Raw genomic sequence first — 13,204 nt, forward strand, 5'->3', positions numbered from 1 at the left:
GGCGCTGCTGTACAGCATGATTTAGAAAAAAAATCAATGAAAGCCTATCAAGGACGTAATCTTTATACGCGTTTTACTCAAAACTCGAAAATGTCCACTTGCATCCCTTTGCTTCTCACTGCATCATAAAACAATGCGGGGTTGGAAATGTTTGCCTGAAGCGGTGATGCACATAGAAACACTATCAGGAAAACAGACCGTAATTCAGGAATCTTTTTAGGTACATGGGTCTAAGTAAGTGTTTTTTCAACAGGTTACAATACAAACCTCATATCCTAGGGGCATGGCACTCCGAACAGTTCGGAAAGCTCCCAAAATATATCTCAAATTTCTCGGTTCGAGAGAAAGTATTTCCGACTCCGCATTGCTATATTATTTCGATTCATCAGGATTCATCGTTTCCCTCTTAGGAGATCTGAAACAGTTTACTGAGACAACCTGTATATAATCATAATGACATTTTCAAACAATATTTTTAGCTATGTAATCTTTATCTTTACTAATAATAAAGCTGAAAGTCTCTATCTGGATATCTGGATGTCTGTGGCGCGCAAAGCGCCAAGACGGTTCGGCCGATTTTCATGAAATTTGGCACAAGGTTAGTTTGTAGCATGGGGGTGTGCACCTCGAAGTGATTTTTCGAAAATTTGATTTTGTTCTTTTTCTGTTCCAATTTTAAGAACATTTCCCCGAGCAAAATTATCATTAGATGGAAGAGTAAATGACCAAGTTATCATAACGTGAAACCGTAACATGGGCAAGCCAATTGACGAGAAATTCATCATACGTTATTTGTAAATGTACAGGCGAACCAAAATACCTTTTAATTTTCTACTACGGGCAAAGCCGTGCGGGTGCTACTAGTATAATATACAGTAGAAATTCAATTATCCGGGATAACCAAGACCAAAGTTATTCCGTACGAAAAAAAAATCCGGAAAACCCCGGTAGCATGAAAACTAATAAAGACATATCCTTAAATTCGCAGACGTTTAATTTCTTACAGCAATTTAAAAAAAAATTTTGTACTAAGCACTTTTCAAAATGCACTCAAAAGGAGCAAATAACTCTTCTGGGGCAGAATTGACAATTTAAGTATTTCTGTATCATCAGTTGTTCCAAGAAAATAACACCACAAACAAAGAAAACTACGGCTCAAGTCATTTCAAAGCAAACTTTCTTAGAAAAATCTTCATGTTTCAACACTCAAATGTTTCATTGAAAGCTAGATAATGATAAGAAATCCTCCACATGACCTGAGCCGCACTTTTCTTCGTTTGAGGTGTCATTTTCTTGGAATAACAGAAAACTACAGGAGTACTTAAAATGTCCTTTCTGCCCCAGAAAACTTATTTTGCCTTTCGAGTGTATTTTGAAAAGTGCTTAGTGTTTTTTTAAAAAATCTGTTAATATATTTCAGAAATAATGTGATGTTAGCAGCACAAAACTTTATTTTTTTATATAAATGCTGCATACTAAAACTATATAAGTGCCTAAACTTTAAGCAATTGGCTCTAAAAGTTAATCCTCGTTTTTCTCCAGGATTTATTTGTGTGCTAATTTAATTGTAACCATTTAAATCCTCATACATATAATAGCCAATGATCGAGTAACGTTCCTGAAGTCATCAACAATGAAACTCGCGCCACTGCATGATAGTTTCGTAATATGTTTTGGTAATGTTTAAAATGCAGGGTAAAGCTTTATTGTGACAAGGCTGATTTCGATCCAGTAACATTTTTTTTTTTTTTTTACTGGTAAGACTCGTTTCAAGAGAATGAAGAAACGAAAAATTGGTCAACAATGAACGCTATCTACTGGAATTATGTCTTAATCCACTGGAGTTTAGGTTAAAATTCATACCATCAAAATATCCTGAAACAGGCAATGGCCTCGTTCAAATGTAGAAGCAATTTTCACCGGTTATATCTTGACGGGTGATTTTCCAGTATTAAAGATTTCTCAAACTTATTTATGGTAAACAACATGTACGTTACTCGTGATGGAGATGCTATGTCTCTTTACTTATCCCCATTATCTATTACTGGTATAAATAAATTACTTTTAAATTAAAAAAAAAAACGCCTTCAAAAAATACCCAGGAACTAAAAAGCAAAAAATAACTGATTACACTTACATTCTATTTCCTACCCAAACATAGAAATGAAATTATTTTACAATTCCAGTACAAAAATCAACTAAACTAAACACCGAATTATAAAATAAACACTGATTTAAATTACTATACGGTGAATTATTTTACATACCTAACTAATTATATACGATCTCTTAATTTTTAATAACCTTTTGAAGTCGGGGCCTCCTATAAACTACTACATAACGTAACTGACAACCCACCGAATCCTGAATTAAACACTAATTTAACTATACGGGAAATTAGTCTTTAAAACTAAACCTACTCCGTTACATTAGGTAGTAGTTTATAGGAGGCCCCGACTTCAAAAGGTTATTAAAAATTAAGAGATCGTATATAATTAGTTAGGTATGTAAAATAATTCACCGTATAGTAATTTAAATCAGTGTTTATTTTATGATTCGGTGTTTAGTTTAGTTGATTTTTGTACTGGAATTGTAAAATAAATTTCATTTCTATGTTTGGGTAGGAAATAGAATGTAAGTGCTATTCATTCAGCAGTTATTTTTTGCTTTTTAGTTCCTGGGTATTTTTTGAAGGCGGTTTTTTTTTATTTAAAAGTAATTTATTTTTTGCTTTTTAGTGGTGTAAATAACACGGCGAGCGTCTCGGAGACTTCCGACGACTGTGAAGAAAGGCTTTTTCAAATGCGTAACTATGTACAAAAAGAAATTGTCTTCATCATTTGTTCAACTTGATCAAAGTTTGCTTTCCGAAAGCAAATGCACGAGTCACTAAAAAAAAAAAAAAAAATCCACTAGAATGTATTTTATGTTTGCTTCAGAGAATCCTTAATATATATTTTTAGTATTTTCTTTAACTATAGGTAAAGAAAGTATAAACCTTTGTTTTACGGCCTTTGTTTATCAATGGGTTTTATATTTAATCGTTTGTGAGGAAAATTGCATGAAATTTATTGTTTTACCCTTAACTTTTCCCTAAAGAACAAATAGGGTAAATCAAAGATTTGAAACCTAAGTTAGACCACCCCAAAACAAAACCACGACTAAACAAAAAAGAGCATAAAAACCGGTTCACTAAGTAAGACGATATACAAAGTTAATAAAGTATAAATCGATTTAAATGTGAATATGATATTTGAAGAGTTCCCTCAATTTCATCAAACCTGAAGTTGATTAACATTAGACCGCAGAGGAACTATACTGTTTCAAACAAAAAAAGACTTTTCCTTATCGGTACAGGCAGGGGCGTGCACAGAAATTTTGGAGCCCATCAAATTACTTTTCCGGCCCCCTCTCCATATTGTTTACCCCTATATTTTAACCGTTAGTTACAAAAACATTGGGCCCCTCCAGGCTCGGGCACGGGTCAACATGTGTCCCTCCCCTCTCCGTGTGCACACCCCTGTGTAAAGGTGTCTTCGAGTATTTATGGAACATTGTACAAAGGTAAAACAAATCCGACGAGTTCAGAACCTCCTCCTTTTTTTTTGAAGTCTGCTAATTAATATAACCCTAATTTCAAATTGAACTGGCGGCATCGTGAAATAATAAATCCAGAATATTGGTCAAATTTCAGAAATCATACACAGTTATAATAATTATTATTAAAGAATATAAATTAAATCGTGGGGAAGGGGTGTTCTGTATTCAACTCCTCCTCAATTGAACACTAAATATATTTAAAAATTGGAACATTAAATAAAGAATTTTATATTTTAGTGCCTAAATAAAGTTATTTATTAGTAAATAAAATATTAAGGTAATTGATTCAACTATTAAAGTAGCAAAACATATTTAATTTACTGCTTTGCTACGCAGTAATAAATACTTTAATAACACCTATAATAAAAAAATTTCCACGCGGCGCAGTGTTGAGAAAATTAATCATCCATGTGCCGCGAGAATTAAATATCGTTCAAGAGAAAGCCAAAACTAAGGTGTGAAAATACACCGATCACAGCAACACCACGTGACCATGACGTATGAAATTTAAAGTTTCTTGGATTTCTCCCAGACCCCTTATCAGATCCAGACCAAATTACAATGGGACCATCTGGGAAGTACACCCTTCCAAACAAACAAAAAAATTTTTTTTTCAAATCGGTCCAGTAGTGTTGGAATAATTCGAAAACACACATAAAAAGCCGCAATACGAAATCATAACCTCCTTTTTTGAAATCGGTTAATGAGGATAAATATCCTTCAAGTGCAATGATATAGATAAATTTCATGCTTGCTCCAGAGGAGCCTTGATTCAAAATTATCAGTGTGATTGCTATTACTATTGCTATTCGGAACTCCAGCGCTCGAATACGCTACCTTGCGGTAATTTACAAAACTGCCGATGAAACTAAAACATTGCCACGTTGCGTTCCACGTGTGTCTGTTGACGTAAACACAGGCAGTTGGTTCTGAGTATTTATTAACGCAATCGATGAGTCTTAGTTTGCTTTCAGCTACAGAAATTAATTCGTCCCTTAGTAGTATTCTCGAGCTTCTCAAAATAATGTTAGTTTTCCTTATTTCCTTCTAAAATATGAGTTGATTGAAAATGGTGAAAGCGAAAACTGGATTAACAAACTTGGATAACGTTATACAAGGTAAAAATTTTTTATTGTTTTGTATGAATTTGTAAGAATAGGAGTTTTTTTATTCTTAAATTAATTTAACTAACCATCTTTTACAGCAGCATTTAGTTGGAATGGACGGTATGCAAAATATTTTCTTGAATATATTATCGTAGAACAAAATGAAAAATGTTTCACCGAGAAAGAATTTACTTTATTCCTTTTATTCTCAGCTGAAAGGTTTCGCCAAATTTGTTTAGGGTTATAGTTTTAGTATTATGCGAGCAAAGTAGCCTTGGCGAGATTTCGCGTTTTTAGTTAAACCATTTTTAATTTTTATCATGAGTGGAATAAAATGGTAGTAAGATTACAGAATTCGATAAATAAAAAGAAATAATGGTCAATCAACTGAAAAGAAAACTACCACCATATATCCGTAAGAATTCTGTAGATGATTTGCATAACTTGACATAATTAAATCGTAACTCAGAAATTAGAAAAATCGAAACAGAAAAATTTTAAATTAACCGATTCGGGAATTCGAGAGAAATAACTCAGCAACAAATGCAAAACAATAAGCGCTAGCCAAGCAAGGCAAAGAAGTATCATCTTCTTTCGATAATAATTTGTAATGTCACATTGAATTTTCTAGCATTAATTGCTGTTCTTGTCAGGCCACAATTATTATTTAGTTTTATCAAGAATTGATAAATATCGAATTCAACATCGTGGAAATAGCTGCTTAGAACTACGAACTACGTAGTTTGCATTAATCTTTGACGTTTAGTAATGCTTCTTGAATTCTCATTTCTTTCTACGTGGGCCAGAATATCCACAAGACTTTGAAAATTAATTTAAAAAGAATAAAGCGAAAAATATCATGCATACGAACAAAAATCACAACACTTTTAGCATTTTCTTCGTTACACATGCGTTTGCTTTAGTTTTTAAGTCGGCCACTAGACAGTGACTGCAGTGCCCCCTATAGTTCGTTGGAGTTGCGAATTGTAAGAACGAATTTTTTTTTAACAATGGGTTTTAGATTTAATCATTTAATGGAGAAATTACATGAAATTTACTGTTTTCCATCCTAACCGAAGGAATAATTGAATCGGTCATTTTGAAGAGGGGTCAACTCCATATGTTTTCAAAACTCACATTATGGCGATTTCCCACTCCTTTAATTTCAATACATCGGTTCAAAGCGAAAACGACTCAAATCTTTTTTTCTGAAGTAGTTCGGTGTAAGACCCCCACCAGCGGCCATTTTGAAAAGGAATCATCTTTGGGAGATGCCCCTTTTTCACAATGAACTTCTCCACGTTTTTCCATCATTGTGGTTTCCAGAGAAACTGGTTACCGATGTCTTTGCTGGTTACCGTCAGCTGTGGGTCAATGATTTTTGTATAAAGATAATTTTATTACCGAAAAATCTACAATTTATTCTTATCAAGGAATGGTATGCCACAAAGAGTCTAATGAAGTATGCTCTTTTTTAAACGATTATATTAAAAAAAAAAAAAAAAAAAAACATTACAAACGATTTGAAACAGCTTCATCTTTTCTGTGATGGTTGCCTAGGCCGGAGCCGTAATAATACGCTGTTACGACTTTTAACTTGCGCTCACAATAACTAAACGATTTAAACAATTTTCAATTCATTTGTCTCAATGAGGTCACTCGTTTAATGATTGTGATCGTGACTTTGCTACGGTTAAAAGGAAAATTAACCATGAGGATCGAATTTACACACCTCAACAGTACGAAGACTTTATCGTATCCTCCTCAAATTCTAAAAAGTTCAATGTAGAGAACGTAACACATCTGGTTATAGCAGATGATAACAATTAGTGGCCAGATTATTTTAAAAAGAAAGTCCTGTCGAGTAGAAGTTACGGAAAAGGGGTTTCCATGGAGCAAAAAGTTTTTTTTTTGCTGTAAACCACTTTTACGAGCTTTTGTTCACAAATCTTGAGCCTGGTGTTGCACGGACTAAACCATCAATGATTGCTTAGTAGAAGAATGGTTTTGACTATTAAAAAAAAATGTAGAAACGTCAAAGCTTTTTATCCCAGACCCAGCAAACGATCCCGCTTATGAAGAAAAATTCCAATAAACGAAAAAAAAAAAAAATGGATTTAAAATAACTACATCAATATGTACCAGACTATCATAAAAAAAAAAAATTCTACCAGGAAATTTACAATTGGCAAACTACATCAACCGAAGAAGCAGCTGAAGAATTTTAATTATTATTATTATTATTATTTTTTTTTTTTTTTTGTCATTTAAATCTCTCTTTTCAGTATTCACATTAAAATTCAATATTTTGTAAGAATAAACAATGTTAAATATTTTGCAGTAACAGTTGGTTTGAAAAACCTATGTTCATTTTGAAAACGAGACATCTCTCGTTAAAAAATTACACGATTTTAGACAATTATTACCTCCAAATTTCGAGATTGTTTTTATTTCAAATATATATAAATTTCATCACGCCTTAAAAGAAAAAAAAGTTAAATTAAATTTAAACTAGTATGTTGTGGCCATCACGAAACTTTCTTCTATATTTTTCTTTTTTTTTCTGATCCCTCCCCATGCTTTGACGAGGAAGCAATATTCCCAACAAAAACGAAATTACACATGCAAAAACTTGACCACCATCCCAATGTCTGAATTATTGCAAAAGCAAAGCAAAGAGCGAAAATTGAAAGTTATTTTAAAAGCCTTGCTTGAATTAATTACAAATATTTTATTTGTTAACAAACATAAGATGGCAACAGTTAAAAATTTTAAATCATTGAGATAATATTTCCGATCATTTCCATACAAATAAAATCACGAGAAATACGCAGACGACAATCTATTACGATTTATCTTTCTTATTGTTGCATTAATAAAACTATTTTTATTCGCTAAAAAATAATAATAATAAAAATAAATCAGCACCTCTTGGCGCGATTGGTGCCAAAATTGAACCAAAGCCTGTTTACATATGGATTCACATATATTCCAAATTTCAACCAGAACGTAGCATTACTTCTTGAGATAAGGCACTCACAATGGAAAAAAAGAACGGGCGATTGCACTACCCCCTTTTTAGCTGTTGACATCAAAATAAAATCAGCTCTTATACCTACTAAGGGCTACTTGCCGATAAATTTTTCTTTCATTCCGTTCATTATTTCTTGAGATACAGCAGTCACAATTGACGACAAAAAACGTTCTATAGCTCAACCCCCGTTTGAGTTATTGACACCAAAATTGAATCAGCACCTGCTCCTGTTAATGGCAACATATGGACCAAATTTTGTTTGATTCCGCCAGTTACTTCCTGAGGAATAGCAATCACGCGTAACTCAAAAAACGTCCCATTGCTCCACCCCCCTTGGAGGAATTCGCGCCAAAAACCAATGGGCACAAGTTCACATAGGGACGCATATGTGTACCAAGTTTCGTTCGATTTCATGCGGTAGTTTTTGCTGTAGAGTGGCCACAAAAAACTGGTCACACACAGACGTGACACACATACACACACACACACATACACACACACACACATACATACACACATACACACACACACACACATACATACACACATACACACACACACACACAGACAGACAGACATTTTCCAAAAATAGTCGAAATGGACTCAGCACACCTCAAAACGTTCGAATCCGTCAAAATTCGAAATTCGAAAATTTGCACGAATCCAATACTTTCTTCTATATATTATATATAGAAGAAAGTAAAAATAGGGTGAATATACTTTTTTCTTAACCTGAGAATGTTTAAAAAGTGGAGTTGACCTCCTTTCAAAATGACGGATTCAGTTCTATTTTCGAATTAAATTTTTTAGCGTTAAGTTGTACCGATTAAACAAATCATTTAGTGAAATTGCAAAAAGTCTAAGTGGTCTAGTTGCTGAGATGTAAGCAAAAGTAGGTCTCAGAATTTCCTTGAAAAACATGCCAAGTATAATATAAGTGTTTAAAAACAATGCTTCGAAACAAAATATAGGATTTTTTGCGCTATCCACACCTCAGAGCAGAAATTAAAAAAATAGAGGGAGCTAGTCCAATCATTGGCTAAGCAAAAGCTTGGGCAAAGAGCTCAAGTCACGTGACTCGACAACGACGAATGGTTGACACGGTTTGCGTGAAACTAGCGAAGGAACCCTGATTTCTTCCAATGCTTTTCTTTTTAATCTATCACGTGACTTGTGATCTTCCTTTCATGAATGAAAGTCTTTACTCCCTCCATTTTACCTCTTCTCAATGATCCACACTTTATCATTCGTATTATTTAACACTTGTATTAGAGACGTTTTCCGAGATTTAGGCAAATGCGATGAAAGAGCTGAAGAGCATCACCAAAAAAGCTCAAAAAGCTGTTTTCAAAAGTCTGAAAACCATTAGTGTAGGTGTATGAGTCAGGGAGGAGAATACTTTGGAACGGCAACCGGACATGTAACTTCTAAGTAAAGTAAATTTTGTTTTATGACGTCAGTCAACGTATTTTCAGCAAGCTTCATATACATGGTGTTTCGGTTTAACTTGCAAGACATCTATTTTCGCAACCGTTAGTCCCAATTACAAAAATTTTCAAAATCAGATGCAGAGTTAAGATGTTAAAAGTTAGAAACAAAAACAAAAATGAGTCAAAAAATTCAAAATTTAACTTTTTATGCGGGTCCTAGGTCCCCTTATTAATATTTAGAGAAATAATCTTCATTGAAAAATAGTAGTAACACAAAAAACTAGACAGTTGTGCTACCAAAGCTTAAGGAGATATTCGAGTTCAAAGTTTTAAGAGACCATACGGAAGATGAGATTGGAACTTATCACCCTTTTAAAAGTATGATAGGTTGTCGAAGTAAAAAAAAAACAAACCAAGTATTTACATTTTTCATTGCTATTCAAAAATAAATGCAAATGTTATGACGTGATACGCAAAAGCACACTACAAAACCTCGATCAATTTGAAAAACCACTCTATGCACACAAATAACTTTAAACTCTTGTTACAATTATATATTCCCCCAAAAGGTATTACTGACGGCGAGTGAAAAATGATGTAAGTCACAAAACGTTGCGTTTCATATCTCGGTTAATATTGGTCGTACTTATTTCAAACTTTTTGTGTTGAAATTATTTTTCAATAGAGATTATTTCCCTAAGTATGAGTTAGGGAACCTTTGACCCGTTTAAACAGTTTAATTTTGTATTTTTTGACTTATTTTTAATTTCACTTGAAACTTTCGATATCTTAGCTCTTCATCTGATTATGAACATTTTTGCAACTGGAGGACTCTAGGACTAACGATTGTAAAAAAAAAAAGGTCACGCAGGTTAAAACGGAACAACCTGTATACATAGAAAATCATGTATGTAAATATTACTAAACGTTTGAAATTCATAGTCCAGTTCCGAGGTGCAAGGCATCCCACCTCACCAACTAACTAAACTAACTAAACACCAACAACTTTTACAGAAATGAGTACGAGGGTCTCTGCCCACCAGTCAAAAGGACAGAGGAAGACCTGGATCCTCTTGCCAAGTACCACGTGGCTACAGATACGTCATACATGAGGTACGTAGTATTTCTCAGGGCTGCGGAATCGGAAGGAAAAGGGCCGACTCCGACCCCGACTCCTGGATTTTGAAACACCCGACTCCGACTCCGGATTTTTTAAAATTAATTTTAAGTGTATTTTTCCTTTACCCCAAAATCAGTCCGACTCCGACTCCACAGCCCTGGTATTTCTGCATGCAGTTTCTCAGCAAAATATTCTGTTTCTTCAAAAATTAATTTCAGCTCTAAATCAAGGAGAAGGACATGCGAAAACCTACTTGGGTAGCTACTTATAAACTTGCAAGCGAGACAGAGGATCTTACATTAATTACGCACGGATGATTTTGGCAATTTTCGATCCCCCCCCCCTTTACTCCCACGTAAGGGTACGTAAGATTTTTCAAATCCATCCCCCCTATTATTATGTAAGATTCCATTTCGTTTTTCAAAATAATAAAATGTTGTTAGAAACGCATCAGTTACACTGAAACTCCCAGTTTGATGTAAATCAAAGATTTTTATATTCAAATATATTATATGATGCGAGACTAATTAATAATAAAACATATCATACATAGCCCAATCATTTTATTATATTATACACTATTCATTCTTTGTAAAACAAGTAAAAAACAGCTCATACTAATACGTTTGTTTACCACCCAGATGCAAATGAAAGATGATCCCTGCAAACCACTTGACCACGCAATTTCTAATATAAAATATCGACTTGGAAAACATTACGTAAGAAAGGGGTTTGCCCCCCCCCCCTTGAAGTAAGGGTATGTAGAGATTTTTTGAATCCGCCTCGGGATCCTTCCGTAATTAATGAATAGCCCCTTAGTACTGCTTTGACCAACCATAAGAAATAGGTCACTTAACTTGCAGTCGGATGAAGGAGACAATTCGTTTTATGAAAATAGGATAGATGCTATGAACTGTAAATCAAGGGTTCTCAACTTTTCTCGCTCTGTGTTCCCCCTTTGAACCCGGCGTTAGTTTATGCACAGGGCCGGATCAAGGAGTCGGAGGCCCTTAGGTATTAGAAGTGATGGGGCCCCCTAGAGCCATCACGAGGTCAGAAAACAGGGGCGTGGGTCTGTAGCGTCTAAATTTTTCACATCCAACGCGCAAGCACATATATTTTTATTGAGTACAAATAAGAAAAGTGTCCCCAACCCTTTTTTTTTTGAAGAAAATATAACTTTTTTTTCTGTATTTGCAACTTTGATATTTCTCCGGGGCTCCTCAAGATCTCGGGATCCCTAGGCTACTGCCTACATTGCCTATTGCTAATCCGGCCCTGTTTATGCACACTCTCCCCACAGCAAAATAAAGATTTTTACTAGCATGGTATTTACAAATTTCACGAAAGATAGAAGAAATGTATAACTAGCCACGAAATATATTTTGAATAAAGCACTATTTCTTATTTTAAAACAACATACTTGTATGTTTTACAAAAGGATTTGAAGGACTCGGGGCAAGAATGATATATGCCACACGATGTGAATTTTTCAGTAGGCCAATTTCCAACTGATAAAAAATATTTGTAGAATTTTTCAAAGGCATTATACAGTCTATATTCTGCAATACTAAAACCAGATACAGTTCTCTCCAAATGACGTAACCCATTGTCATGTTTATTACAATTTTAGTTATGAGAAACTGAAACTTTGATCGAAGAGTCACTCCTTGTGGCTTGTCACATTTCTGCCCGGAGCCCTTCAACTCCATTTAAACGAGTACTTCCATACTTGGTAGCCCAAGATGTACAGTAAAAATTAAAATTTTTGTTTTAATATTCCTTTCTTCCTCAGATATTTTTGGGGCTTTTTGCTACAGTTTCAGTTCCATAAGGGTTTGTGCAAAGAAGCAGGACACGAAGGACCGCTGCACACGTGCGATATCTACCAAAATAAGAAGGCGGGCAGCTTGTTCAGGTAACCTCCATTTTATTAATGCGCAGGGAAAGAGACAACTAAACATACAGGAGGAGAAGGGCATCTAAATATGCTTGCACAAAATGATTTTCATACGAGGGCAGTTCAATAAGTAATAAGACTAAATTTATAACAAATACAAAAAAGCTTTAATCTTCATAATTTATGTGTTTTTTCTTTTTTTTAAAAGAATAACTTTTGCGGGACTAAATGCATTTATTCCAACGCTCTGTTCACTTATTAAAAACTTGTAAACGTTAAGTTTGTGAGAGAGTTTTTTTTAAAACCGCCTCCACAAAGTTTAGACATGATTTGTTACTTTCAAAATGTTTGCGTCGTAATGGTTTCTTAACTTGAGGAAACAGCCAGAAACCACTGATGTAAAATAATTTAAAAAGAAATCTGATTCCCATTGATGATAATAGCAGCAGTGTTATCTCTGTGATGGACGTTGAAGGTTGTCCCTCACGTTTAATATCTTCCACATTTTGCTTGCCTTCCCTAAAAGCTTTATGCCAGCAAAAAGTACTGACGCTAAACTTTGCTTCATCGTTGAAAACATCACGTATCATATCAAAGATCTCCGATGCTGATTTTTGCAAGCGAAAACAAACTTTAATCGCATAACTTTGTTCCAACGACGCTTCCGTTTTGAAAACTGGCTGTGTCTTGTAGGCGCTCACCAACATGCTTCAATTCAATCAAGTGATACTCAGGAACATGAGTCCGCACGCGCCAACTATCGGTAGTTTTTGTTAATGCAGACAACAAACATTTTTAACGCCACAGAAATTAACATTCCGGTGAGCGGTTTCGCGGCAGTAAAATTAGTCTTATTATTTACTGAACAGCCTACGTACAATGGGTTTGTTTCCGGAATTTTAAAAGTATTTTTTTCTGAAGCTTGCTTAAAAACAGATTTAATCATTTCAAAAATATTTTGACAAAGTTTAATATTTTTTTAGCAATTTTTTCATTTGATGCGCAGATTAAAAT

General features: G+C 34.3%; 1 protein-coding gene across 1 annotated transcript in view; it reads left to right on the plus strand.

Moving 5' to 3' along the window:
* LOC129216798 (angiotensin-converting enzyme-like) overlaps positions 1 to 13,204 on the plus strand; it is a 46,586-nt gene that overhangs the window by 30,409 nt on the left and 2,973 nt on the right. The window contains exons 10-11 of the mRNA XM_054851014.1: positions 10,185 to 10,283; positions 12,086 to 12,208. Of these exons, the coding sequence (XP_054706989.1) occupies positions 10,185 to 10,283; positions 12,086 to 12,208 (222 nt within the window). The remainder of the gene's footprint in view (positions 1 to 10,184; positions 10,284 to 12,085; positions 12,209 to 13,204) is intronic.

Source organism: Uloborus diversus, chromosome 2, assembly GCF_026930045.1.
Source record: "Uloborus diversus isolate 005 chromosome 2, Udiv.v.3.1, whole genome shotgun sequence".
NCBI classification, from domain to species: domain Eukaryota; kingdom Metazoa; phylum Arthropoda; class Arachnida; order Araneae; family Uloboridae; genus Uloborus; species Uloborus diversus.